Source organism: Galdieria sulphuraria, assembly GCF_000341285.1.
Source record: "Galdieria sulphuraria unplaced genomic scaffold scaf_22, whole genome shotgun sequence".
Lineage (NCBI taxonomy): Eukaryota > Rhodophyta > Bangiophyceae > Galdieriales > Galdieriaceae > Galdieria > Galdieria sulphuraria.
In genome coordinates, this window is record NW_005178453.1 from 77,365 (window position 1) to 102,173 (window position 24,809).

The 24,809-nt window shown below is 37.8% G+C and overlaps 14 protein-coding genes across 15 annotated transcripts; 8 read left to right on the forward strand and 6 right to left on the reverse strand.

Moving 5' to 3' along the window:
* Positions 1–6: 6 nt before the first annotated feature.
* Positions 7–1,130, forward strand: Gasu_29170 (xylose isomerase domain protein TIM barrel). Its single transcript, XM_005706158.1, has 2 exons — positions 7–693; positions 746–1,130. The coding sequence occupies exons 1-2, from the start codon at positions 126–128 to the stop codon at positions 1,081–1,083; spliced, it is 906 nt and encodes a 301-aa protein (XP_005706215.1). The 5' UTR covers positions 7–125; the 3' UTR covers positions 1,084–1,130.
* Positions 1,131–1,136: 6 nt separating this feature from the next.
* On the forward strand, positions 1,137–2,817 carry Gasu_29180 (dolichyl pyrophosphate Glc1Man9GlcNAc2 alpha-1,3-glucosyltransferase). Of its 2 annotated transcripts, XM_005706160.1 has the most exons (5): positions 1,137–1,348; positions 1,409–1,635; positions 1,691–1,754; positions 1,811–1,896; positions 2,023–2,817. In XM_005706160.1, exons 1-5 carry the CDS (start codon positions 1,139–1,141, stop codon positions 2,462–2,464), a joined length of 1,029 nt encoding a protein of 342 aa, XP_005706217.1. In that variant the 5' UTR covers positions 1,137–1,138; the 3' UTR covers positions 2,465–2,817. The 2 variants fall into 2 exon arrangements, with proteins under 2 accessions (XP_005706217.1, XP_005706216.1); XM_005706159.1 differs by having other exon boundaries at positions 1,409–1,612; positions 1,696–2,457.
* A 4-nt stretch (positions 2,818–2,821) lies between these two features.
* Positions 2,822–3,716, reverse strand: Gasu_29190 (hydrolase). Its single transcript, XM_005706161.1, has 2 exons — positions 3,094–3,716; positions 2,822–3,035 (listed from the first exon to the last, which is right to left on the reverse strand). The coding sequence occupies exons 1-2, from the start codon at positions 3,709–3,711 to the stop codon at positions 2,850–2,852; spliced, it is 804 nt and encodes a 267-aa protein (XP_005706218.1). The 5' UTR covers positions 3,712–3,716; the 3' UTR covers positions 2,822–2,849.
* Positions 3,717–3,776: 60 nt separating this feature from the next.
* On the forward strand, positions 3,777–4,557 carry Gasu_29200 (uncharacterized protein). The gene has a single exon (XM_005706162.1). The coding sequence runs from the start codon at positions 3,877–3,879 to the stop codon at positions 4,327–4,329; it is 453 nt and encodes a 150-aa protein (XP_005706219.1). The 5' UTR covers positions 3,777–3,876; the 3' UTR covers positions 4,330–4,557.
* A 4-nt stretch (positions 4,558–4,561) lies between these two features.
* On the reverse strand, positions 4,562–13,476 carry Gasu_29210 (uncharacterized protein). Its single transcript, XM_005706163.1, has 4 exons — positions 12,343–13,476; positions 10,656–12,290; positions 10,287–10,603; positions 4,562–10,236 (listed from the first exon to the last, which is right to left on the reverse strand). Exons 1-4 carry the CDS (start codon positions 13,445–13,447, stop codon positions 4,948–4,950), a joined length of 8,346 nt encoding a protein of 2,781 aa, XP_005706220.1. The 5' UTR covers positions 13,448–13,476; the 3' UTR covers positions 4,562–4,947.
* Positions 13,477–13,529: 53 nt separating this feature from the next.
* Gasu_29220 (flap endonuclease-1) lies at positions 13,530–15,006 on the reverse strand. The gene is made up of 5 exons (XM_005706164.1): positions 14,572–15,006; positions 14,449–14,519; positions 14,210–14,399; positions 13,997–14,158; positions 13,530–13,940 (listed from the first exon to the last, which is right to left on the reverse strand). The coding sequence occupies exons 1-5, from the start codon at positions 14,965–14,967 to the stop codon at positions 13,626–13,628; spliced, it is 1,134 nt and encodes a 377-aa protein (XP_005706221.1). The 5' UTR covers positions 14,968–15,006; the 3' UTR covers positions 13,530–13,625.
* Positions 15,007–15,016: 10 nt separating this feature from the next.
* Positions 15,017–16,717, forward strand: Gasu_29230 (GTP-binding protein). Its single transcript, XM_005706165.1, has one exon. It carries the CDS (start codon positions 15,034–15,036, stop codon positions 16,675–16,677), a length of 1,644 nt encoding a protein of 547 aa, XP_005706222.1. The 5' UTR covers positions 15,017–15,033; the 3' UTR covers positions 16,678–16,717.
* Positions 16,718–16,726: 9 nt separating this feature from the next.
* Gasu_29240 (dihydrodipicolinate synthase) lies at positions 16,727–18,147 on the forward strand. The gene is made up of 3 exons (XM_005706166.1): positions 16,727–17,499; positions 17,551–17,839; positions 17,915–18,147. The coding sequence occupies exons 1-3, from the start codon at positions 16,781–16,783 to the stop codon at positions 17,975–17,977; spliced, it is 1,071 nt and encodes a 356-aa protein (XP_005706223.1). The 5' UTR covers positions 16,727–16,780; the 3' UTR covers positions 17,978–18,147.
* A 4-nt stretch (positions 18,148–18,151) lies between these two features.
* On the reverse strand, positions 18,152–19,236 carry Gasu_29250 (uncharacterized protein). The gene is made up of 4 exons (XM_005706167.1): positions 18,796–19,236; positions 18,606–18,747; positions 18,484–18,551; positions 18,152–18,414 (listed from the first exon to the last, which is right to left on the reverse strand). The coding sequence occupies exons 1-4, from the start codon at positions 19,206–19,208 to the stop codon at positions 18,270–18,272; spliced, it is 768 nt and encodes a 255-aa protein (XP_005706224.1). The 5' UTR covers positions 19,209–19,236; the 3' UTR covers positions 18,152–18,269.
* Positions 19,237–19,241: 5 nt separating this feature from the next.
* Gasu_29260 (molecular chaperone DnaJ) lies at positions 19,242–20,446 on the reverse strand. The gene has a single exon (XM_005706168.1). The coding sequence runs from the start codon at positions 20,320–20,322 to the stop codon at positions 19,297–19,299; it is 1,026 nt and encodes a 341-aa protein (XP_005706225.1). The 5' UTR covers positions 20,323–20,446; the 3' UTR covers positions 19,242–19,296.
* A 10-nt stretch (positions 20,447–20,456) lies between these two features.
* On the forward strand, positions 20,457–21,687 carry Gasu_29270 (uncharacterized protein). Its single transcript, XM_005706169.1, has 3 exons — positions 20,457–21,032; positions 21,091–21,352; positions 21,427–21,687. Exons 1-3 carry the CDS (start codon positions 20,482–20,484, stop codon positions 21,661–21,663), a joined length of 1,050 nt encoding a protein of 349 aa, XP_005706226.1. The 5' UTR covers positions 20,457–20,481; the 3' UTR covers positions 21,664–21,687.
* A 1-nt stretch (position 21,688) lies between these two features.
* Positions 21,689–23,316, reverse strand: Gasu_29280 (MFS transporter). The gene is made up of 3 exons (XM_005706170.1): positions 22,351–23,316; positions 22,086–22,289; positions 21,689–22,019 (listed from the first exon to the last, which is right to left on the reverse strand). Exons 1-3 carry the CDS (start codon positions 23,254–23,256, stop codon positions 21,723–21,725), a joined length of 1,407 nt encoding a protein of 468 aa, XP_005706227.1. The 5' UTR covers positions 23,257–23,316; the 3' UTR covers positions 21,689–21,722.
* Positions 23,317–23,326: 10 nt separating this feature from the next.
* Positions 23,327–24,107, forward strand: Gasu_29290 (uncharacterized protein). The gene has a single exon (XM_005706171.1). It carries the CDS (start codon positions 23,439–23,441, stop codon positions 23,982–23,984), a length of 546 nt encoding a protein of 181 aa, XP_005706228.1. The 5' UTR covers positions 23,327–23,438; the 3' UTR covers positions 23,985–24,107.
* A 9-nt stretch (positions 24,108–24,116) lies between these two features.
* Positions 24,117–24,807, forward strand: Gasu_29300 (uncharacterized protein). Its single transcript, XM_005706172.1, has one exon. The coding sequence runs from the start codon at positions 24,165–24,167 to the stop codon at positions 24,741–24,743; it is 579 nt and encodes a 192-aa protein (XP_005706229.1). The 5' UTR covers positions 24,117–24,164; the 3' UTR covers positions 24,744–24,807.
* Positions 24,808–24,809: the final 2 nt, after the last annotated feature.

Sequence of the window (24,809 nt, forward strand, 5' to 3'; positions counted from 1 at the left end):
ATATTCTCACAAACAAGGAAATGCTTAGATCGTTGTCCCCGTCCAAGAGACAGAACAAGATAAGAAGAGAAGGAAGAAAGAAAGAGGAAGTGGTTTGTCTGGCTTTGTAAAATTTTTCGGTTTCAATGAATCAACCTAAGAATAACCTTATAGGTATTCATGGATATAATCTAGTTGGTTGTTGGGATCGTACACATTGTGAAAAAGCTCTCAAAGTGGCTTCCCAAATAGGCTATTCTCTAGTAGAAGTACCTGTTATTGATCCCCTATTTGATACTCAAGCGACCAAAGAACTGGCTAAGAAATATGGTTTACAGTTGTCCTGTTCTGTTGGATTATCGGAAGACACAGATATTAGTAGTTTGGATGAGTCTGTGAGGAAACAAGGAGAACAAGTATTGATGACAGCAGTAGAAAGAGCACATACTATTGGCTCTTCTATCGTTTGTGGAGTTATATACAGCAAATTGGGAAAATATCATCGAGCTGCAACTAGACAGAATGTGGAAAATAGTGTAGAGATATTGAGAAGGGTGGCACAAAAGGCTCAGTCTTGGGGAGTGCAACTAGGACTGGAAGTATGCAATAAATATGAAACCAATCTAATCAATACAGCTGGAGATGCCTTGAAAATGATCGAAGCCATTGGAATGCCCAATGTTGTAGTCCATCTGGATGCCTATCATATGAATAGTAAGTATGAGACTGACTGGATAAGTTTAGATAATGGAAATCATTTTTCTAGTTGATGAAAATGATCCTATTGCAGCTATTTACAGTTGTCATAATCGTTTGGGATATTTTCATATTGGAGAATCTCATCGTGGCTATTTAGGAACTGGAAATATTTCATTGAGAAATATGTTTCGTGCATTAGCTCAAGTGGGATATTCGGGTCCTTTGGTATTTGAATCTTTTTCTAATGCAATTGTGAGTCCTTTTGTCACAGAAGCATTGGCTATATGGCGTAATCAATGGGAAGATGGAGAAGAAGTAGCTAAACATGCTCTTGCCTTTGTACAATCCGAATGGTTTGCAGCACAGAAATCCAAAACCACACCACTTTTATCTTATCGGACTTGAAATTCTTCTTCAGTGTTGTGTTGTTTTATAAAGAAGAATGAAAAGAAACTTTGTCATGCAGTCTTCGTTATTCTCCTTGTGTTTTCCTTGGTTATTACTTTCTTTGAGTATTCAGTGTTTGCTTATTCCAAGTTACAAAAGTACAGATATGGATGTTCATCGATATTGGAAAGCTTTGACTTATTCTTATCCTATTCAAAAGTGGTATTCAGATACAACTTCTCAGTGGACTTTGGATTATCCTCCTTTGTTTGCTTGTTTGGAGGTATGTATGTAGGAGGACTTGAGATTGGCATAGAATAGCCCTTTGAGTTTCCATTCTTAGTGGTTTCTTGCACAACTCGTAGCTATTGTGGATAAGCACTTGGTGCAATTGGATCAGCTACAAATTACCACACTCGTTGATGTGTGGGTTATGAGAAGTACAGTTATTCTATGTGACTTGTGTTTGGCCCACGCAGGTTATTTACATTTGAGTATCTTGAGAAAATATCAACCCCAAGTATCAGATATTCAACTTTCTATTATGGTAAGTATTAATAGTAGATATTTGTAGGAATAATGAAGTGTTGGGGGGAAGATGGCCGTTGCTGAGAGTTTTCACTAGTTTAGCATATTTGTATTACAACCAAGTTTATTTATGGTGGACCATATACACTTTCAATACAATGGTAAGACAGTCATCGATTATGTATTCAAAATGGGTTATGATTGTCATATAAAATAGGTTTTCTTATTGCTTGTCTATTTTATGTCAGTTATTATTATCGAATGGGCAAATCTATTTCATTCCTTTCAAGTATTGCGTTGTTGGTATTGTTGAAACAGACATTTTTATATATCGTTCCTATTTCATTATTTGCAATAACTTGTCAACGATATGCAAAATATAAGAAGGGAGGTTTTTATATCCTTTTGTATTTTATTCATTCAATCTAGTCTGTTATTGATGTTGTTTCTGAGCATTGGAATATTTCCTTGGCTATATGATTGGCAACAATTGAAGATATTAACCAATCGTTTGTTTCCATTTGAACGTGGACTTTTGCACGCTTATTGGGCTCCTCATTTTTGGTCTATTTATGGTTGTTTGGATCAGTTGTTAAGCAAGTTGATTAAGATTCTGTTTCCTCATAGTTGGGTTGCTTCTACTAGGAATATTTCTACTCGTGGATGGATTGGCATAAGGAAGCCTTTTGTATTATTACCCAATCCATCGCCTTGGATATGTCATGGAATGGTAGTTTTAGGAATGCTTCCTTCCTTTTATGATTTGTGGAAACGGCGTCACTTGTTGTTACATCCAATGCATTCGATGTGGTTATGGATGGTAAGTCTTCATGACTTTTATCTTCCTATGATATTTTCTATTTGGATATAGAGAGCACTAACGAATGTACTTTTATCCAGTTTTCTATTTGGTTGGCATGTTCATGAAAAAGCTATTTTGATACCTCAGTTTTGTATGATTGTGTTATATTGGATGAATAGTGAATGGTTGGTTGTATTAGGACTGATTAGCGTAGTTGCCATGAGTTGTATGGTTCCTTTGATATTTGGTTGTTTGGAAAGGATTGTGGTGATGAGTTGGCTCATATATAGTATGGCTCTATTGCATTGTGAGGGCATTGGAAAGCACAGAATATTCTTCTTCCATGAAATAATTACGTTAGGATTGTTACTTGGACTACCTTGGATAGTACGACGATGGTTATCCCATTATACATTTCTTCCTTTGATGATATTGAGTGGTTATGGAGGAATGATTATTGGGTTGATATTTTACAAGGTGACCATGTCCATGTTTGACTAGGAACAGTTCCATAACCTTGAATAACGATTCGATGGGGTTCACAACGAATCTTGGCCCAAGCATTTTGGTGAGCTGGAGCATCACAAATGGCTGGAAAAGTGACGTGATGCAACCCATAAGCATCCACAGCATAGCCTCCCTGGAATATGAATACTCAGTTTTGAATATCCAAAGTATTTGTTGTGTATCATACTTACTCGATGATAATGACCAGCAAAATAGGCTATCACTAAATGATGATAGCGATGTAAAATATCCAATACTTGTTCCGCATTCCATACCAAATGAGCAGCATCGGAAGCTTCTTCAACCAATGGAATATGACCCATTACAATCACTTTTCGTTGACAATGTTGCAACTCATTCTCTAACCACTCCAACTGAGTGGATGATATGGCACCATTCCAACGCGTTGCACGAGGTTGTTGTTGCTGTGTTTCCAAATAATGTTGTGCTTCCTGTTGATAGTGTTCATTGATGGCACCTTTACAACTGATTTCTAAACAATCCAAAAACAGAAAACACCAATCATCGTGTGGTTCCCAACGATAATAAAAACGAGTCGACGGAAACAACTCTTTCAAAACATCACGTGAGACATCCAAACAGTGATTGCCAACCACATGAAGCACCGGCACTTTACAATCATCAAAAGCAGCACACACTTGAGAATATTCTTTCCTAGTCTGTTGTTCTGTTGCGCTGCCATCGACGAGGTCACCCAAGTGAACGAGACAAGTCAACGACCTTTGTTGACCAACCCAACGGATGACTTGATACAGCTTGACTAGTGCTTCACTGTATCTTCGTTCCATACCTAATACTTGTTGACATGGTTTATCACTGTATTGGACATCGGAAATGACAACAAAACTGAACGATTTGAACGATAAACATAACTTGCAACAATCAACGATACACCCATCCATAACATAATAATTTTCTATTCTTTCTCTGATTGAGAGACGATTGCGAAAGACATGTCATTGACAGCACCTTTCAAGTTTAGTCCACCTCCTGTACACGCCAAGAGACAACAACAAATGTACAATCTGATACTTGAATATGCAAGAAGAAAGGGAATAGATCGAATGGTAGAAATGAACGGCAAATGGTGGATTTACACGAGAACTCCACCGAATAGAAAGGCTTTGCGTTATTGGTATGATATGGACTGTGTTGTATTGAATCCTGTAAAGGATTTACAAACAGCCAAAGCTTATGCTAGAAGAGTAAAGGAAGCAGTAGAGAAACGAACGACGGTAGAGTTACCAAGACAAGATATTTGTGTACGGCGAAGTGACGGAAAGAAACATGGCGTAGTAGCAAGAAGAGGAGATGATATTGAGTTTGCTCAAGAAACTGCTTTTACCAAGGCAGGTACAGTCGGAGTTAAAGTATGGTTGAGAAAGAAACCGTATTGGAGGTTGTAAAGCAAAAAGTCTAACGCTTTGCAATTCATCGATATCTTATAAGAAGCTTTCCATTTTTTTCTTTTATCGATCTTTACATATAAATTAATAAAAAGAAGAGGGAAGCATTTCCATATGGGCTTCACTCCAGTATTGATTTTGGTACAATGGAATAGAAACAAGTCTTCGAAAACTTTCTACGAATATTCCAGTTTAGAAGAAGCACTTCAAGGTATTCTTAAAATAAGTATATAAAAGCATATCACTCAAATAAGTCTACAAAGGAATATGTTCGTGGTATGAAAATCACTTGCGACAAGTACAACCTCACCTCGCACGCATTCGTTATGAGGCAAACGACCTTTTGCACTTTTTACAACACTTGCCACAATTGGAATGTTTGTTATACGATAGTCGTGAAGGTAAATATATTCCATATGGCCAGGAATGGATAAAACAAAGAATGTTGGGGTTCCTTACGAGAAGAGCAAACAGGGTTTAAGGCTTTCTTCAACTTTTTCTTCTCTCGTCTATGTTTCAAATTGTTCCTCTAACCAATACAAAAGGCGCAACTTGTCAAACTTATCGGGAAAGAAACTTAAAAAGTGTCTCAATTGTCCTGTCCAGAAAACAACAAAGCTAGTGTCTCTTATTTGCTCCCGGCACTCCAAAACCCAACGAAACAATGTTTGATCGGAAAATAAAGGAGTATACAAGTTTGGCTAGCAATAATGCAGCATCCGAAGGATCCTTTAGCGCATAATATGTAAGTTCATCTGTCACATAATGCATTTGAAACATGAGTTGACGATGCGAATCTTCCAGCATCCAATCTGTTAGAATTTGTTCCATATGCCGACATACTTCATCCGTTATATCACCACTTTGAGACGCTGAATGAGTATCGGATGCATTAAGCGTCTGCCAAAGCATATTCCGTTGATTGTTCAGTTGTCGATGCAAATGATGAAATGCTTTGCCAACTTGTTTCATAAATTGTTGAGCGATGGCTTCCAACGTTTCAAAAGCTGGTGTGCCTTTGTGCATAACTGCTGTAAAATTCTTTGCTGTACCATCGACACTAAGTCGCAAGCGAATCCAAAAGAATTCTTTCGGTAAATCACAGTTGTAAATAGAGATGTGTTCCTCAACATACTTCTCTTTTAGTAAAATCTTTTGACGTTGAAACAAAGCTTTGGGATCCACTCGGATAGTTATGGTATGAGAGGAACAATTCTCTGTCGTCCATTCTGTCCCACGAAAGTTGTTGTGGATGGAGTTGGTAGGTGGAATGATAAAAGTTTCGTCAACATTCTCCACTTGAAAGAAAAAAGCATTATTCATAATACGATAATGTAAGGGAGTTGTAGGAGACAAGTTACGGATCGTAACCTGACAATGAGGAGGGTCAATGGCATACCATTCGTTATTCAAAGAAAAAGGAATCATTCCAGGTGAAGAAGCATATTTTTCTTCCGGTTTGGGATATCCTCCTGATAAAGCCATCGTGGTATCTGAAGTGGAAGTTACCAATTGGGTATGAAACCAATCACCTCCATGACTGCTATGATGACTTTCAGATGAATATAAATGCATCGTAAATACTTGGTCCACTGGTGATACTTGTAAGCGAGGTAACCGACAACGACTCTTCACTAATATCACTTCCTGATAATCTTTTACCAATCGGCAATGAATAAACACGTGATAGTCTCTTATTATTTCTTGTTGATCATATTTGGTTATATCCGATAAATTGGCCATATCCGATGATTCCAATGCGGGACGATAATATAGAAAAACTCGAGCAGACTCTCCAGAACGAATATGCAATGAATTAACCTTCCTCAAAGAATTGTTGGTCAAAGAGAAATTCAATTCTGACTTGTTTTCAGTATGCAAATCATGCTTGAGAAGAAATTCTTGTTCCACAGATGAATGATTGGTAATAACTAAAGAGCGATGTCGATACACATGATCAAAAAATACAACAGAATAATCGATAGTATTTTGACGACTACGACGACGACCATCACAAATGACAGAAAACACCTCTTTCTTCACTTGTTCTTCCGTTTCCAATTTGGCAACAACTTGCATATTCACACTCACCACTATAATGTCCGAAGGATTGGAAACATTTTCAATTCTAATATAGCCATGAAAATAACCCATTCGGAAGGCTGAAAAATAGGCTTCAATTTCATGCATTGGATCCAATTCATTCAAAAGACCTTCTTGTTTGCCAAGTGAAATCCAACAAGTATCATCTTCTTCCATAGTAACAACATAAATGCGATAATAAAGAGCAAGTTTTGGACTGGAAGTCTCCAACACAAATGTCCAAGGAGCAGGTTCCCTTCCTATAAATACTTGTCCAATATCTAAAGCATAACGAACTTCTTGAATGATGCTTGGTAAAGAGGAGCAACCACGTAAAATAAGACATGGAAGAGAATCCATAACTTCTTCTTCCATGAGCCATTGCTGTTCTAGTCCTATATCTTGTTCAGATAGTCCGAATGCAGGAGTAGAAGCACGACTATTAACAGTATCAACGGGTGACGAAGTAGGTTGACGACTTGCAGCAAATGAGTCCATCAACTCATGTAAAAATGAGCTTGTCAATTCAACAGGAATAATGACTTGAAATAGATTCTCCAATTCCCATGAACTATTTACCAAAAGTTGTTGTTGTTCATAAGAAAGTCTCGAAAATACTTGGTCCGGTATAGAAATAGTGAATACACATGAATGTCCAGTATCCAATTCCAATGAAGTGTAATAAGATGCCGAAGTGATTGCAGATAGATCCCATATCAACTTGAGAGTAAAGTCTACCTGACTGGAGGGTTTTAATACAAATTCTTCCAAAGTGGAACGAAGTTGCAAAAAAGAGGGCAACGAGACACTTTCTAGACGACAACCAAATGTTGCGGCAGTCCAAGGATTCCAGAAGCTTATGGACTTTTTCAAATCTGAAGAATGTTCCAGTATCAGCTTGTTAGGTGAATGCAGAACGAAAGCATCCAACTGAAAGGTAAAAAGGATTGGAATAGACACTACTGAAAGTTCGTCTCGTCGAGGAGTGAAACTGAGTTGACCCAATGGAATACCAGAGTCTATAAAAGACAGAATCGACTCTTGATCCTCATTTGCATTTTGCTCTTTCAATTTCTCCAACAATATCCAAGGTGAGTCTACTCGAGGAATGGCTCGAATCAATAAATGGCTACAATGCCCTCTTCCTTCAAGAGTTATTTCGGGTTCCCAAACATTTCCATTATCTCCATTAATGAAACATAGTTCAACTGGCATAGTGTCTGAAGTCCATTCGGCTGTAGGTTGAAAGACTGTATCTAAAACCAAGTCCAACGGAGAGAGATTCGTAACTTCAAGTTGACTCTCCACAATAGCGCCATGAGGATACTTCAAAGACTTCATCAAAATAGTAGTATCTGATACTTGTAATTTGGCCTTTAAATAATTCAGCTCAATGTTCAGCTTCACTTGGTTCCACTCATTCATTTGATTCACAAGTAAAAGGTTCAAACTGCTCTTTCCACGAATGCTCTGATCCAGGTGCTCTGACACTAACATGAAAGAAATAGTTTTCTTTTCTGTTGGACGAAAAACAATGTCGTGACTGGCTTCCTTCAAAAACGGAAATTGAGGAATCAGACCGGATGGTATATGATCTAATGATGCAATAACCATAAATTGACTTTGGTTTTCAAGTTCAAAAGTCACTTCTTTTTCCAAAATACCACTTAAGGGACCAATATCGCCAAGATATGCAGGATTATCTGATATAACAGCTAGTTCTGGACATTCATAATACAAGGTGCACGCAATTATCTTTCTTACAAAATTTTCTTTGTTGTAAGGTTGACATTTTATTCTTGCATCCGCCAGAAGAAGGAAGCCCTTCCTTTCCAGAAAACCATGGTCACGCAAAAAGTACTCTTCATCCTTTTCCAAAGAAAGACTCTGAGAATGTCGAATAATATATTGGAAAGAATTGTTCAACTTCACAATATCCTTCGCTACATAGCAATCATAAAACCGCGCATTCCAGCCATTCAAACTCAAGGCTTCCTCCTTATTAGTTGCGCTCATTAAGCATATAAAATTAGACATTATAATGAGGTTATCAGAATCATCGCTTGAATTATTGTCGTCGAAGACCGAGAGAGTGAAATTAAAAGCTTCTGAAGGTACAAAAGTATCGTTTGACTTTCTTCGTACACAAATAGGAACACGCAATGAATGATCTGCTTCTAGTAAATACGGACTTTTCAGTTGAAATCTACCATCGTCCACAAAACAACCAAACGAAACTTGCGCAGGAAATGAAAATGATGCACTTTCCATATACAATTTCCTAGCAATATAACCAGTTTCTTGAGGATAAAATGAATAAGATATCATCACGTGAATAGGATATTTCATGGACTCTAGCCATTCTGGTGAAACCAAAGACTTCCATTCATCCCTATCGCAATCAATTAAAGATAGTCCATTACTTGAGCAACCCAAAATGCCATGAATGGGTCCGTTTAGAACAACATCTCGATAAGGAGAGACTACATGAAAATCAGTGGAAAATTGCGAGGAACCGTTTCGAAGTTCTAGTTGACCATGACATTCCAAACTTTCAACAGAATTATCCTTATCAATGATCCAAAAACTCGAACCTGACAACGAAAACTCCAATCTCACAATTCCAACAATACCATGAACTTTCCAGGTTCTCTCTGATAACACAGTTTTAGTATCTTGGTCTGATACACTAAGCTGCAATCCTGCAACGATACGCTTTGCACTGCAGTTGACAATATCGTCTTCCGAAAATTTTGGTGCAACGCAAAGAAATAACTCTTGAGCTATTCCAGTGGCAATCGGTATATTCTCCGCTAAGGTTTCTAACTTTGTATCGCTATATATGACTATTTGTGAAGGAAGATTCGATTTTGCATTTAAAACCGCTCGGTTGCAATCTTGAACGTCACATACAACACGGAGATGATAAATCCATGCAAAACGTCTTGACAGATCAGCAACAGTACAAAAAGGGTATAGACTCTCTTCATCACGACATTCCAAAATACGAATAGAATCTTTGCTGTAGCCAAAATATATTACTTCAAAAGATGTTTCAAATGCAGTAGAATCTTTGTGGCTTCTTCCTAGTATTGAAAAGACCGAATGAAACTTTCGAACTGCCACAGGGCAAATTTCAATAATGATTTCCGTAGTAGCTTCTGCAGCCAATTCACATTTACTAGAATCGTTTTCATAGCTACAAGCAAAGTAAACCCGACATGACGTGTCACATAAATTATTTAAAACGTTATTCTTGGCAAATACTTCCAAAGTAAGTGAAGTATCTTTGCATAGACTACTTATTCGAATTGAACGACGAACCATCTGTCCAACCTGTACACCACCAATATCAAGTTTCTGAATTCCAATGGAAAACAATGGTTCCTCTTCCATATCCTTTCTGTCTACTTGCTCAACAGGAGTTCTGTTACTATCTAACAAAGCAAAGGCTGAGTCAAAGTCAGATTCATGACTAAGTCTGCAAGTTGCCGAAATTCTCCTCTCTACATCCCTATTCTTTATCTCGAAAATAATCAAGTCAAATTTGTATGTAAAGTCATTCCCGAATATATGTGAAATTTGTTTGTCTGGTTGTTGGCAAGATATCCAAAAAAGAATAAGTTCACGACCACGAGGTCTCACTGAAATCTTCATCTTGGATAGAGAAGGTGCTGCCTTGCTCATAAATCGCTTGCAGCTTTCTAAACTAGCCAATTGTTCTTGAAACAAATTCTTCAAAAATTGTTCTGCATCTCGAGTTTCTAAAACATGAAAAGCAACCATGGGCAATTCTTCAAACGAATGAGATGACAAGTCTCTCGCCTAGAAAATTCTTCACAACCTTATGGAAATAAAGCAAATTATCAAAATACCTCAAATTCGACAAGAAAATCTCGGGTTTTATCCGAATCGTTATAAAGTACAAATGCACCAACTGAAGAATCAAGTCTGTTATGGGAAATGACAACAGAATCACATAGATTCTCCACATGAAAATGACTTTTCTTGTGTACAGTTGCCTTCATGGTAATAGAAGCGTCAGCAGAACTATCTAATAAGTTTTCGACAAAGACTGTTTCTTGAAAGAGGCCAGCCATAGTAGGCTTAAACTTGAAAAATACTTCCTTTGATGAATAAGGACGAACAACACCAACCTTGCTGGCATCGAATTGTAAATCATCGCTGGATACTAAACAAAACATTCTCAGTCAATTATCTTGCTAAAAGTCCTTTCCACTTACCTGAACCACTTTTCTTCACAACATACAAAAGGGGAGCTTCACATCGATTTTGAATCACAATACTCTTTGTACGTTGTTCACCGACGGTTACATGACCGAAATGAATATGCTTTTGAGCCAATTCCATTTCAGATTTGCATGCTTTGAGCAGCAATAACACTTCTCTGGGTGAGATTTGTGAAACATCAGTAATACCGGAATGTATACAATCCACTGGAAGTGTTCCGTCCACTTGTAAAATTCGAATGGATAAAATACTATCGATCGGTCGAAGCTTTCCCTTCAATGAACGTTTCTTAGTGTCTGGTATAAAAGTAATGAAAAATACTTGTTCTTCTTCGGGAGCAATCGTTACTTGCTTAACCGGAACAAGCAAACCATCTCTAAGCGACCTTGCTAACTCTCTACCGGCTCGAAGTTGAGTTTCAATATAATCCAGTTCTGCTCCAGCATCAGAGAAATAGGTTGGCGTCCTTTGAGATGGAGAAGCCAGCTCCATAAGATGTTGAATGCGATTCTCAAGTTCTTGTTGCTTATCAAAGAGACTTTGTTCATCTTTCTTTTGTTCCGAACTCTTTTCTTCCCAACTTATACTTTTTTGTTCCATCTTGCTCGATATTTCTGACTCTTCTTTAACGGGCTGAGATAACAATTTTCTTGAATACTCATCCAAATTCTCTACCAAACTCAACTTTTTCTTATATATTTCCGCTTCCCTTCTCCATACCAATCTCTCATCTCGTTCATAGTCCGTCGATTGAATACCTTTCAAAACCTTTTCATACAACGCATTCTTTGATAGCACCGAATACACAGAAATTTCAGAATTCCCTCTCAATTCCAAAGTAAGGTTAGACTTGGTAATATTCTTTATCCGAAAGCATCTTAAAGATGGATCACCAACCACTGTAACTCCAAAGTCGATTTGATTCGTAGTCGTTTCTGTTAATAACTCATAAAACTTTGCATGAAAAACAACACGATGCCTATCAATATTGCTAGCTTTCAAAGAAATGACACAGTCGTTCAAACGGTTCTTCCGATTGACTATTCGAATCTGCTTCTTATACTCAGAAGTTATAGTTCGAGGAATATAATGAATGGGAAGTGTATAGGATCTCTTCGTTGGAATGGTAACTTCTTGTGACTCAATAAATACTGCCTTGGAAGAATATCTAAAAGATATTAATGCCGGCAATTCGGACATATTCGTTATAATAGCAGAAGTATGATACAAAGATTGAATATCACATTCTCCCAAATCTATTTCCTTGGGTTCGACAGAAATGACTGAATCACAAACTTTAGCTCGGCAAGAAATACTTTTTGAGCCAACTGATTTGCTTCGCAAGAATAACCGAAAAGTTTGGGTCATCAACCGACACAAGGTCTCACGAAGTGAAAACATTTTCGTGGTTGGAGTATGTTCTTGAATTGGACGTTTAGGGGTAAATATCACACGAATACTTTTCTCTTGCCCTGCAGGAATCAAAAGTTCATCAATACGACCAGAAATATCAATCGACTGATAACCACTAGTATCTAATAACGACAAAGGCATAGGATTTTCTGGAGTTGCAACTCTATCCGGAGTTGCTAGTGCTGAAGACTTCCTCGTTTCCGAACCGTCAGAGCCTAGTAAGCATCATGATTTACTTCAACCCTATAAATAGTCTTTAAATCTTACTCATTGTTTCAGAAATTTCCTTTCTCAACGCTCTCATGGAATAAGCATTCATATCTCCATCTGATACGGAGTCAAAACCTATCCCTGAAAAATGATCATCATCATTCACAATTTCATATACAACTTCATCATCTCGATCACTTCCTAAAGATATTTCAAGCTCTTGTTTGGAAACATTACGAATAGTTATTTTTCTCGCTACAGAGTCCTCATAATAACATTCGCCGAAATCTACTAGACCACCAGAAAGATTCAAAACTTCTAACGTATCTTTCGGGAGATCACCCGTTACAATACTCGATATCTTTATAGTGAAAGAATTTCGAAGGTCTTTTTGATTCTCCATCTCAAAATAGTAGTTGATTTCACCTTCCGCAAGAGCACGGAAAATCACTTGAAGTCTACGATAAGAAAATCCAGCAACATCAATAGCGTCTTCAATACTTGCACCTGTCTCATAATCTACAATATATATCCAATGGCCCAAGTTACCTCCAGTCAAACGATAGCTACTTTTACCATCCAAAGTTATTCTGTCTATGTATTTCAACCCAAAAGTAAAACTTGAACTTATTTCTGAGAGATTCCATACATTCAAGTCTCGTACATAGGTTTCTCCTACTGAGCAATTGTCAAAGACAATTTCATGAGTATCTGGTAATAATACAGACGGACACAAACGGCCAGTCACTTTTATCATCAGTGGTGTACATGAGTGTGGATAAATTTCTCGAAAAGGTACATCTACCTGAGAGTTCCTGTCGCCTTGTCTGATTTCAAACCCACTTACAACCTCTAACCATAAATATCCTTCAAATAACTCCAAAGAATAGCGTGCAAAAAACTTTTGGCGCCCTTTTCCCTCAAGAAAGGACTCCATAAGTTCCCTTTGTAGCAGAATACTGTTTTGAAGTCCTAGCTTGGAACGAGGTGTGAAGTTCAGCACCAGTGTCTTGGATGAAAAAGGTTCCAACTCTATTTCATCAATAAAGCCACACTCGTTAAATAACTGGTTGTATTCTTCTTCTCTAGTGGGTTCTTCTGCTCCCATCAAGTTGCTACTGAGGTTATCGTTTTCCAACTGAAACTTGACACGGCTTCCCATATCAGAAGAAAGTTTTACCAGTAATTTCAAAGAGGCACTGTTCTGAAGCGTAAAAGCACGCAAGACACTCAAACCATTAGCAGCCAAATCTCCCAACTTTATACCTTCATTGCCAATGTCAGGTACTTGCAAAGGACAAGAAAGTTCCATAACAGTTTGTCAAACTATGACAAAAAAGTTAACGACGTTTATTTCTTTTTGGTGAAAATACAGGAGCTTTTCGTTTCTTATCAGTTGAAGGATCCTGTTGCTCCTTTGGCTTTATGGAAAAGAAGTTTTCCAATCTCCCTTGTGAAGAAGCATGTTTGGAATGGGCCAATCTTTTCAAAGCTTTGCGTATGTTGTCTTCATTAAAGTTACTTTCGTGTACCAACATTTGAATGATTCCTTGTTCATCAGGTGGTGACCATTCTAATACAACAGAAGAGGGAGAGTGCACTTTGGGCTTCAAAAAGAGCTCTCTTGCCTTGTCATATGGAAAATGATCAGGAACCTATATAAATAAAATAAAAATCAATTCTTTCTTTCATTTGCATATCTCTTTCTTACATCGTGTTTTTCTTTTATTTCTTCCAAAGCTCCTTCTAGATTGCCATGTTTGCGTATAAGGTTAAAGGCTTTGTAAGGTCCAATCCCTCTAATAGAGTCCAAATAATCACACCCACATAATATGCAAAGATCGATAAATTGTTCATAGCTAAAATTAAGTTCCTAAGCAAGAGTTTATACCATCTACATATGCGATTTCCTCCAATGGCTTACAAGTAATGCTTTCTCCAGTGAAAATTCTAAAGGATGGATTCCTTTCTTTTCAGCAGTGGAAGTTGCACCTACCCACAGTTGCCGAATTACTTTAGAGGATCCGAAAGTTAAAGAATCCATGTCTTCCGATGCAGTCGCGTATACTAAATTTTCCTTACATAAACTTGCACATTGTGCCTCTGCTTCTTCCCTATTTTTCCTAGTTTGATTTCGTTTTCAATAGATATTCCAATACATACGGTGCTTCAAGGATAGGAATTCCCATCAGTCGCAACAGTCTTTTCGATTGTTCAATAACTTCCGGTGACACCTAACGGCAACATTCATCCACTCATGTCACTAATAAACAAGGAATGACAGACTTTGTTCACTCTTCTATTGAATTTTTCATAGGCTTCTACATCTCCTTCTTCTTTGGCCAACGCTGCACTTGCTTCAGCCTGTCTTCTAGCTTCGATTCGTTTGCTCAACTCTCCACTCTTTAGTTCAGGGGGTTTGCCATCAAACACATAGCAGGGCATTATTCCAAGCTCCATCAATCGGGTTGTTCGATAGAAAAGCCCGCTCAAATGACTGGTCACTTCACCTGCTTCATTCCGTAGATTGTCAGCACCAGCTCTCACAGCAGACAGAAACTGATAAATATTCATCGACGCATCTATTGCAATCTTTCTACCAAAATAGTTTTTCAACTCTTGCTGTTGAACACAAGAAGGAGCATAGTCTCCTAACAACTTGGTGAGACCTTTAATACCCATTTCATTTACATAAGTTTTGAATTATCCACATTCTTCTTCATTTTGGTGCAGTCGTCGAAAGTATTTATGTTGAGACGATTCATTTCCAATGGTTGTTGGAAGCTATATAACAGTTGTTTATATTCTCCAACACATTCCAACTTTATTTTAGTGCCATGTTTAACCAAGAAACCGAGTACTTGCTTTTCCACTAGTTCACAGGATGGCGAAGAGGAGAACAGTATCGATTTCCTCAGGTCATATCAGAAAAAGTTCCAGTCGTCCCATTCACCTTTTTTGGACTTGGAAGAGTTTGAACTGACTCGGAAGGCTTCAGAGGAGCGAAAAGCCTTAGTCCGAGAGTTTTACAAATATCCCGTATTTATTCAGGAACTATCAGGCAAGTGCGTTGGTTGTGGAGCAAAACTACAAACAGACAATCCCAATACTATTGGTTATGTGCCTCCTTTTAAGCTGACTGAGAATCATCGCTTTGTTTGCCAACGTTGTTATTACATGGTCCATCGCACACTTGTAGAGGACCAGCTTAAGATTGGTGCAACGGAAGACTCAACCAACAAAGATATTCTGCATTCACTTAAATTGTTTGAGCAGAGATTAGAGAACATTTGTTCTAAACGTTGTATCATTGTTTATATGGTAGATATATTTGACTTTGATGGCAGCTTTGTTTCCAGGTTACCTTTTATTACTGGCAATAATCCAGTTATTTTGATAGTGAATAAGATTGATCTTTTACCAAAGGACATTAATATTGGAAGACTTTACGTTTGGTTAAAGAACCAATGTGAAGCTAGAGGTTTGACAAAGATTCATCGCATTCACTTTGTGTCTTGCACGAAAGACTATCGGATGGGTGAAACCAAAGCTGATATTATAAGACTTGTGCAATATCTCAATGCGGATGTTTACGTAGTTGGCTGTACAAATGTTGGCAAGAGTACTTTTATTAATAGACTTTTAAGCAATACAGTCGAAAAGAAAACTGGTCAAGAACTGCTGAACTATTTGGGATTGAAGCAAGGTCAATTTAGTCTGACAGAGTTAAAACGAGCATTCAAAGACAAGAAGGATCCTCAATTAACGACAAGTTGTTTTCCGGGTACGACTTTGAATCCTATTCGTATCCATTTTGGTAGATCTCATAGTATGTATGATACTCCAGGAATTATCCAGCCTCATCAAATAACACATTTGCTTACCTCGGAAGAGATAAAAATGGTACTCCCCAAAAAGAGAGTTCGAGTGGTTAGTTTTCGATTGATGGAAGGAAAATGTATTCATTTCGGAGGTTTAGCGAGACTAGAAATGCTTCAAGGGAAACCCTTCTTTTTCACAGTGTTTATGAGTAATGAAGTGAAAGTTCATCCAAGTACAACAGCAAAGGCTGAAGAGTTATTGGAAACCCATGTAGGAGGTTTGTTACAACCACCGATATCTTGGAGAAAGTACAAAGAACTTGGCAACTTTAAAGCCAAGGAATTTGAAGTCGATGGAGTTGGTTGGTTGCAATCGAGTCACGATATTGTTATTTCAGGACTTGGTTGGGTTGCAGTTACTGGCTGTGGGAGACTGAAAGTTCGTGTTGTTGCACCAAAAGGAGTGGGAGTCTTTTTAAGAGAACCAATTGCACCTTTTGAAGTTTTAAAAGGAGTTTCAAAGTATACAGGATACAAAGCATTTGCAGGGAATCGCGAGACTCGTTCTTAAACGACTTGAAATGCTTCAAAGGTCAAAATGTAACATTTTCTGTTTGTCATTTCTTCTTCGATTGTAGAAAAGTAGGACCCTTTGCTTGTGGTTCATGTAAGATATGTTCATAGTCACAACAAGTCATCGTTTACTCTGTGAAAAACGCAGTTGTTTTGATTTTGTGACAAGTTTTCGTTGCAATAAGAAAACCAAGTTTTATTCCTCAACCAGACAACGTCGATGGATATGTCAGACACGAGTAGCCACTCCGGTAAAGACAGAGTCTATTGGCTTTGGAACTCAGAATTTGGTCTTTGGGAATGTCGTTACTGCAATGGTAACACCTTTCAAAGGAAATGGGAAAGAAGTGGACTATACCGTCGCCGAGCAGTTAGCGGCTACTTTGGCAGCTAATGGATCCGATGCTTTGATAATAGCTGGTACAACAGGAGAATCGCCAACTCTGACGTGGAGTGAACAATATGAATTGTTTACAGTAGTAAAGGGAGCCGTGGCAGGGAAAGCCAAGGTCATTGCAGGTGCAGGCAGTAACTCCACAGAAGAAGCTGTTGAAGCAACTCATAAGGCAGCAAAGTTGGGTTTAGATGGAACTTTGCACGTTGTTCCTTATTATAACAAACCACCTCAAGAGGGAATATATAAACATTTTAAAGCTTGTGCTGAATGTGAACCTGATTTGCCCATGATGTTGTATAATATTCCTGGTAGAACTGGTATCAACATGACGGCAGAAACGACAGCACGTTTATCTCGTATTGATAATATCGTGGCAGTGAAGGAAGCAAGCGGGAATATTGATCAGTTTAGTGAAATACGAAGGTGTGTTTGTCATTTCATTTTCGTTTTCTTCATTTGTTGATCATAATATAGGATGACGGAACCTAATTTCCATATGTATGCTGGAGATGATAGTCTTACTCTTCCATTATTAGCTTTGGGAGGTTCTGGAGTTGTCAGTGTAGCGAGTCACTTCATTGGAAGTCAATTGCAAGAAATGATAAAGTCTTATCTTAGTGGAAATGTGAATGATGCTATTGGCATACATATTCGATACTTTCCTCTTTTCAAAGCTTTGTTTTCGATGGCGAATCCTATTCCTGCTAAGAAAGCTTTGCAATTACAAGGTTGGCCTGTTGGTCCGCCTCGTTCTCCTTTAACGGTAAGTTGAGATATATCACAATTTTTAATAAGGGAGGATGAATAATGTCAAATATTTGTTCCATCTCTTTCATAGGAAGCAAGTCCTGAAGTAGAAGCTTCCTTAAAAAGTCTTATGAAGGAATTACGTTTGCTATAGTTGAAATTGCCAAGTTGTTGTTACAACTTTTATCGCAACGTTACCCAGTTATAATGAGAAGCTTGGAATGTTTGTTTTTTTGATTGAACGATAAGGGGTATTTTTGATTGTCACAAAATATTGGTTATAAACTAAAACCAAATGTCATTACGTGTTGTTTTCAAAAAAGTTTAAAAAAAGTTTTAAGTTTTGCGCTCACAAACCACATCATGGAGATCTCACTTTCGTACGAAGCCAATCTTTCAAATATGATAGAGCTCCAAAACGACTTTCAATATCACTTTGAAAAATTCTAATGTATACTGGAGTCAGTAGAAGAAGGTGCTCTTTCAGCCAACCATTGTGAATACTCGGCAACGACACTGTTTGCAATTCGTTTTTTGACATTTCTTAAAATAGTTTCTGTAACATTTTGTCCTACAGACTCCACAACATTTCTATTCTCATTCAAATCAATGATATTCAGAGTTTTGTTTCCATCAATAGCGAGATCCTGCTTTTCATACCTTGGAATTGACTTTAAAGGTGAAGAATAACGCAACCTGATTACCAAATCTGCTTTGCCTCTGAGCACCTGGTTTCCAAGTTCAAGTCTCCACTTTTGAATCCAGAAAAATTTTCAACCCACCGTTCCAGTATCTTTTTGAGCTGTTCGAAAATCTCCCAACAGCGTCAAGTCAAATTTATCGTGAAGAGATCCAAAAGCCTCCAAGCCAAACAAATCCCACGAAATTGACCTTACTATGAGTGTACCCGGAGGAGTATCATATCTGGACGAAATAAAAAAGAAAGATGGCAGAGTAGTTAAGTTTTCTTACTTCAACTCTATAACAGGAACAATTTCAAAATAAAAGAAACCTATACTGGGAAGTCTTGCTCGAATAACTTGCCCTGTTAACACCTGCGTGTGCTGTTGTGACATGCTGTTACAAAGTATACGCAAAGGGCAGCTCTGTAGAAATTCTTTCAGTAAGCTTTCTGACTCCGGAACTGGCTCTTCTAATAGTTCTCTGGAACGAAATGTCATAAAGTCGGGTTCTATCATACTTGAACGGATGGAGTGACACTTGGAAACTGCAAGGGTCTTTCGTTTCTTTCGTTGAGGAACAATAAACAAATATTTGAAATGGTAACGTTTATCAGCAGCACATCTATGAAAACAACATTTACAATACAAGTTCTTGTAGCGAAGATTTACTTTGTCACTACATTCACCATGAAACCCTAACATAGCAATTAAAAGCCTTGATTATGCCCATGAAACTCGGTGGTTCAATTCTTTATGATGGACTTGAGTTTGAAACGGGTTGGACGCCATATCAACTCAAAACTTTCTTCAATTGCTCCTTTTGTTGATGTGTTAAATGAGTAGGAAACACAATATCAAAACGTATTTCCAAGTCTCCTCTTTCACTAGGTCTCTTACTATTGGGCATTCCCTCTCCTTTTAATATCTTCTTATACCCAGGAGAGATAACTTCATTCACTTCAATATTTTTTGAACGACCATCAATGCCTTCTACCTTCACAATTGTACCTGTAAGAGCTTTGACAAGAGGAATTTTCACATTCATGATCAAGTTATTGCCTTCCCTTGTAAAGACTGGATGAGGTTTCTGCTTAATAATAAATACCACATCTGCAGGAATCAAACCCGGTTTCTCATCTCCCTCCTCTTCAAAACGAATCTTTGTACCTTCTTTATATCCAGGCTTTATTTCCACTGTCAAAATGTTCTCTGCTGGCAAGGATTTTCCACTTTGTGAGTCAACAATAGTTTTCGTAACTTTCATCTTCTTCGTAACTCCTTTATACAAATCTTCCAAAGATAGATACAAAGGAACTTCGTGATCAGGAGCCTTCTTTCTAGCTTGTTGTCGTGTTCCACTGCGCCTAAAGGAAGAACCAAAAGTACCACCAAATGGTCCACCAAACATGCTTCCAATATCGTCATCCATACTACTCATCCCACCAAAACCACCAAAGCTTGAACTCCCGAAGAATTCCCTAAACAGCTCTTCGGGATCTTTAAAGGTGCTCCTAAAGAACGTAGTTCCACCACTTGTGGAGAATCCACCAAAGCCTTGGTTTGCATTTCCACCTCCACCTCCCATTTGTGCAGCTAAACCTTCTTCTCCATAAGTGTCGTAAATCTTACGTTTCTCAGGGTCCGATAATACTTGATAAGCTTCAGATATTTCTTTGAATTTCTTTTCAGCAAACTCTTTATTGTTTGGGTTCTTATCCGGATGCCACTTTACGGCAAGTTTGCGATAAGCTTTCTTCAAGGCGCTGTCGTCTGCATTTTTCTCTACGCCGAGTATAGCATAATAGTCTTTTCCCATTCGTTATGATAAAAACTTGAAACTAACACAATTCCACCACCAACGACAAACTCTTTTCCTTATCAAACTTTGGCCAAAAAGATAAATGTTGGGAAGGAACATTCCAGAAGCTATTGAGTACGGATAAAGTTACTATAAAGGAACAGGAATAGACAAAGGATGGCAAAAAGCGCTTGGAAGAAACAAAAAGCTGAGAGCAATGAGTCTTCAGTTTGTGGTTTGGCTATGAATGGATTGCCAGTTGGGGAAGACTTGCTGCCTAAAGCTTGTTGGGAGTCTGCTCAGGAGTTTTTATGCGCTTTTCCACAAGGAGCATATACGACTATGCTTACTGCGAAGAATATGCACAGTATTATTGCGTTGAATAGACATTTGAATCGACTTGCTTCATCTCTACAAGCTTTGAGAGAACAGCAGCAAGTTGTTGTGGATGATTCGAGAGACTTTGATTGCACTGTTTCGTCTTTAAGAGAGTCAGTTATTCTGACTATTCGGGAAGCCATATTTTGCTTAGAAAAGAAGCTGCATTCTTTCATGAAACAAAACGCAAAGGATTATGCGGTTTGTGTGGTCGTATTGGTTCCACTCAAGGGACGACAAGTTGTGGCTCGAGCTTCGTCAGTTCAGTGGAACTATCCAAGTCAACATATTTTACAGTGTGTTTACTTTTCGAGACAGTGTCCTGGTGCAAAAGATTCGTTATGGGTGCAGTAAGTATTTCATGTTTCTTATGGGAAGTCTTCTAATCTGGTTTTGGGTCAATGATAGACAACGTTTGCCTCTGTATTATACTCATATTGATAAGAATAAAGAACATCCAAAGGAACTTTTGTTGGTAGCAGAGAATAACACTTGTTTGGAAGGAAGTACAACCAATTTTTTTGTTGTTTATAGCCAAGGTTATGTAAAGACTGCAGGAAATGGAGTTCTTGGTGGAATAGCAGCACAATTTGTAGAAAAGGCCTGTCAACTACTCCATATTCCATTGTTATACGATGCCCCTGGATTGCATGATATAGAAGATTGGAAGGTAAGTTGCAACAATTTGCTGTTTCATGAAATGGTTATATACATATTTATACATGTGTGTATGTGAATATTTAGGAAGTTTTTATCACCAACTGTATCAAAGTTGTAGAACCAGTACAAAGTATTTATTTACCGTCAACGATGCAACAACGACAAGTCAATTTCTCGATTCCCCATTATTCATGGACTTGGAAAATACGTGAAAAAGTATTAGAGTTGATGCTTGGAGAGACCTATGATGTATATTCAGATGCAGATACATTCGGAAGGAAACAAAGGCTTTGGAATCATTTCTTACAACTCCAATCCTAGCAAGTTGCAAAAGAAGGATTGAGCCAATAAGGTTATATAATATATTCAACATTCTCTTATCAATGAAGCCATAAAATAGTAAGAAAAGGCCATATGGAACAAACAAGAAGTGGTCCCAAATAACTATCTGTCCAATTGGCAACTTTAAGAAGGACAAGTGGACCTAAAGCCGATCCCAACTGTGTGATAGCCTGATTGATGCCTGCAATTTTTCCAATATGTTTTGTACCGAACCATTCAGCCAACAACACCACAGAATAGACGTTCATCATTCCCATTACACCGCCAATGGCTACACCAAGTAACCATTCAAATATGCGCAGATGAATAAAATTGACGACCAAAAGAGACAAACCCTGAAATGATGTATATGTTTGTTAAGGCATGGGATAGAACTTCCACTGATTGCTGGATATACTTACCAGAAGAAACATGGAGACTCGTAATGGACGCAAACCATTGGTTGTATCTATATAGACTGGGAATAAACTGAATATAGCTGAAAATAGACCAATCAATAAAAAAGTATTGGAAACACTAGTTATTCCATAAACATTCATTTTTAGGTATATAGCATTTAAATGAAAAAACAAGCCAGTTGTAAGAAATCCCCATGAGAAACAACACTATTTTTGATTGTAAGTCGGTCGATGGTCATCTCCATAACAACTCTTTACTACTACTTACCCAAGAAAATTTCCAAAAATAGCAACTGCTCATGGCATCTATCCAATGACATTCACAAAGCGCTTTTTCATCTTGTTTCAACTCTGGTGAGAATAAAAGTAGAGAATTCTGTTTATCTATCCTGTTGTTGGAATAGTGTGGTAAGTTTGGAATAAAATCGTCTTCTTCTTCTTCTTCAGAAGGCCAATAAGCTTGATTCATTTCATATTCTTCATCATCTATGGGATATCGTTGTACATCTTTATCACATATGCTTGTGAATCCATACATATGAATATCATTCATGTAGAATAAATAACAAACGGGAACCATAACACAAAGTATTATACTTCCCAATATACCCAAAGTATGTTGCCAACCATATTTGTTTTGTAACCACATCATCCAAGGAGGAAGAATACCAAACATTACAAAAGAATAAACAAAACTTGACCAACCTTGAACGACTCTCCGCTCTTTGGTCCACCATTGATTGATCATATTTGTAGATACCAAGTTGAGTGCTCCTTGTCCAAAGAAACGAATGGACACAAACACCAACAATAAAGAAGATATAGACTCATGAATATTTCCATATGCAAATAGAAAACACGAAGCAGACAGTAAAAATATGACAATCAGACCTGTTCTTCTGGCTCCCAATATATCAAAAAGATATCCAGCAAGCGGCATCAAAACTGCAGCCAAAATGATAGAGAGAAAGTATATCGTTGTGATTGTTCCTCTGGAATGGAATCCTTGTTGTGCTAAAGCGTCAGCAACTACACCCATTACTGGAGGTTGACCGACTCCAGAAAATGCTCTTCCAACAGTTGCTGCTATTCCTACTACATAGCAAAGTGTAGGAAAGGTACACTTGTTTAACAGTTTTGGTAATTTTGTATGATTGAGTTGACTCAAAGACATAGATGTTTTGCCTATCACTGACGAAGAATAGGTACCCTAAGAATATAACAACAATTGTGGATGCTTTGTCATTTTATGCACAAGCAATTCATGTCGTTTCATTAGGAATCGACGTCTCTTGTGGAAGAAGAGAGAGAGAGAGAGATAGAACAATTGGTCAAGAGCAATTTCTCAAAAGAGATATGTTGTTTTATTGTTATGGCTATTTACATCCTATCCAACTGAGACCACAAGGGCAGCGTTGTGTAAAAAGTATTTATACGAGATATAGTTGTATCCCTTGTTTTCACAGACGTGGTTTACGAACCTCTCAACTTAATCGTTTGGGGTTCAATAGTATAGAAATTCTAGCTTCCCACCAAGAAAAAGACCCCGAAAAGTCAACTAGCTCCAAGTTTTTTGCTTTAGAAACTAATGGAGATGTATTAAAGTTAGGAGCCGTTGTTACTGGATGTTCTTTTCTTTGTTATTTGTTGTTGCAACATGTTTTTCAATTATCAGAACAAACTGCTGGGTTGGTAACCACTGGATTATTATCTGTCTTTGGTATGGGCATTTGGACCTTGTCTTATTTTGCTCGGGTTGCCAACAAAGAGATGACATACGTTCAACAGCTAAAAGATTATGAAGATAAAGTTTTACAGAAGCGTCTAGATGAGCTTTCAGAAACAGAGTTGCAATCGTTACTTGATGAACTGAAAGAGAAACCTCCTGGCATCACAAAGTAGGATATTTGTACAATTTATATATAGAGAGCCTTTTTCTTTTACACACAAGTATCACCAGTTTGAAATTGTGTTATCATGATCACTTATTGAACAATGTTCTTTAATAAAATGGTTTGATACGTAAATATGCATTTCTCATCAGAATCAATCCCATAAGGTGTTTTGGACTTGTAAAGAACGATGCAAACTGCTCATAAAAAACTAACACCAAAGTTACCTTATCTTCCCGAGAAAGTTAAAGCAATGGTTCAGGATTTTCTAGTACCTGACTACCGAGCTATGTTTGTGAGAGAAAGAGGCCGTTTTTCTCCTCTTTCGGATGAGGCCAATCTACTGAAGTGTTTCACCATACGCTATGAAACTTATGATCTAAGGGAGTGGAAACTTAATGAGACCCTTCGTAGAGCCAAAGCTTGTTTTCAACGACAAGGTGGTTTCGAACCTTTCAACGGCGGTATCAAAGTGTTGCCCAATTATGAATACGACATCGTCCTTCGCAAGAGTCCTTTTGCACACGGAGCAGCAAAAGAACATTTTAAGGAAATCATATTGAAGAGACTCTATACTACTTTTTGGGATTGTCGACTGGAGTTGAAGGATCCCAAACTTTGGCAGGTCGCCGACCAAGTTGCAAAGACAGCAGATTTTAGTTGTGCTGTTCGTATTATGGAGACAAAACCGGCTATTTTAGCTATTGTAGAACACTTTTTAGAGTTGCAGCGATTACAAAAGGAAAATACTGAAACTCAAGTTTGTTGATTCTTTTTAGAAAATGAAACTACTTGTAATATTGTATGAGAATAATTACTAATTCACATAGTGTGA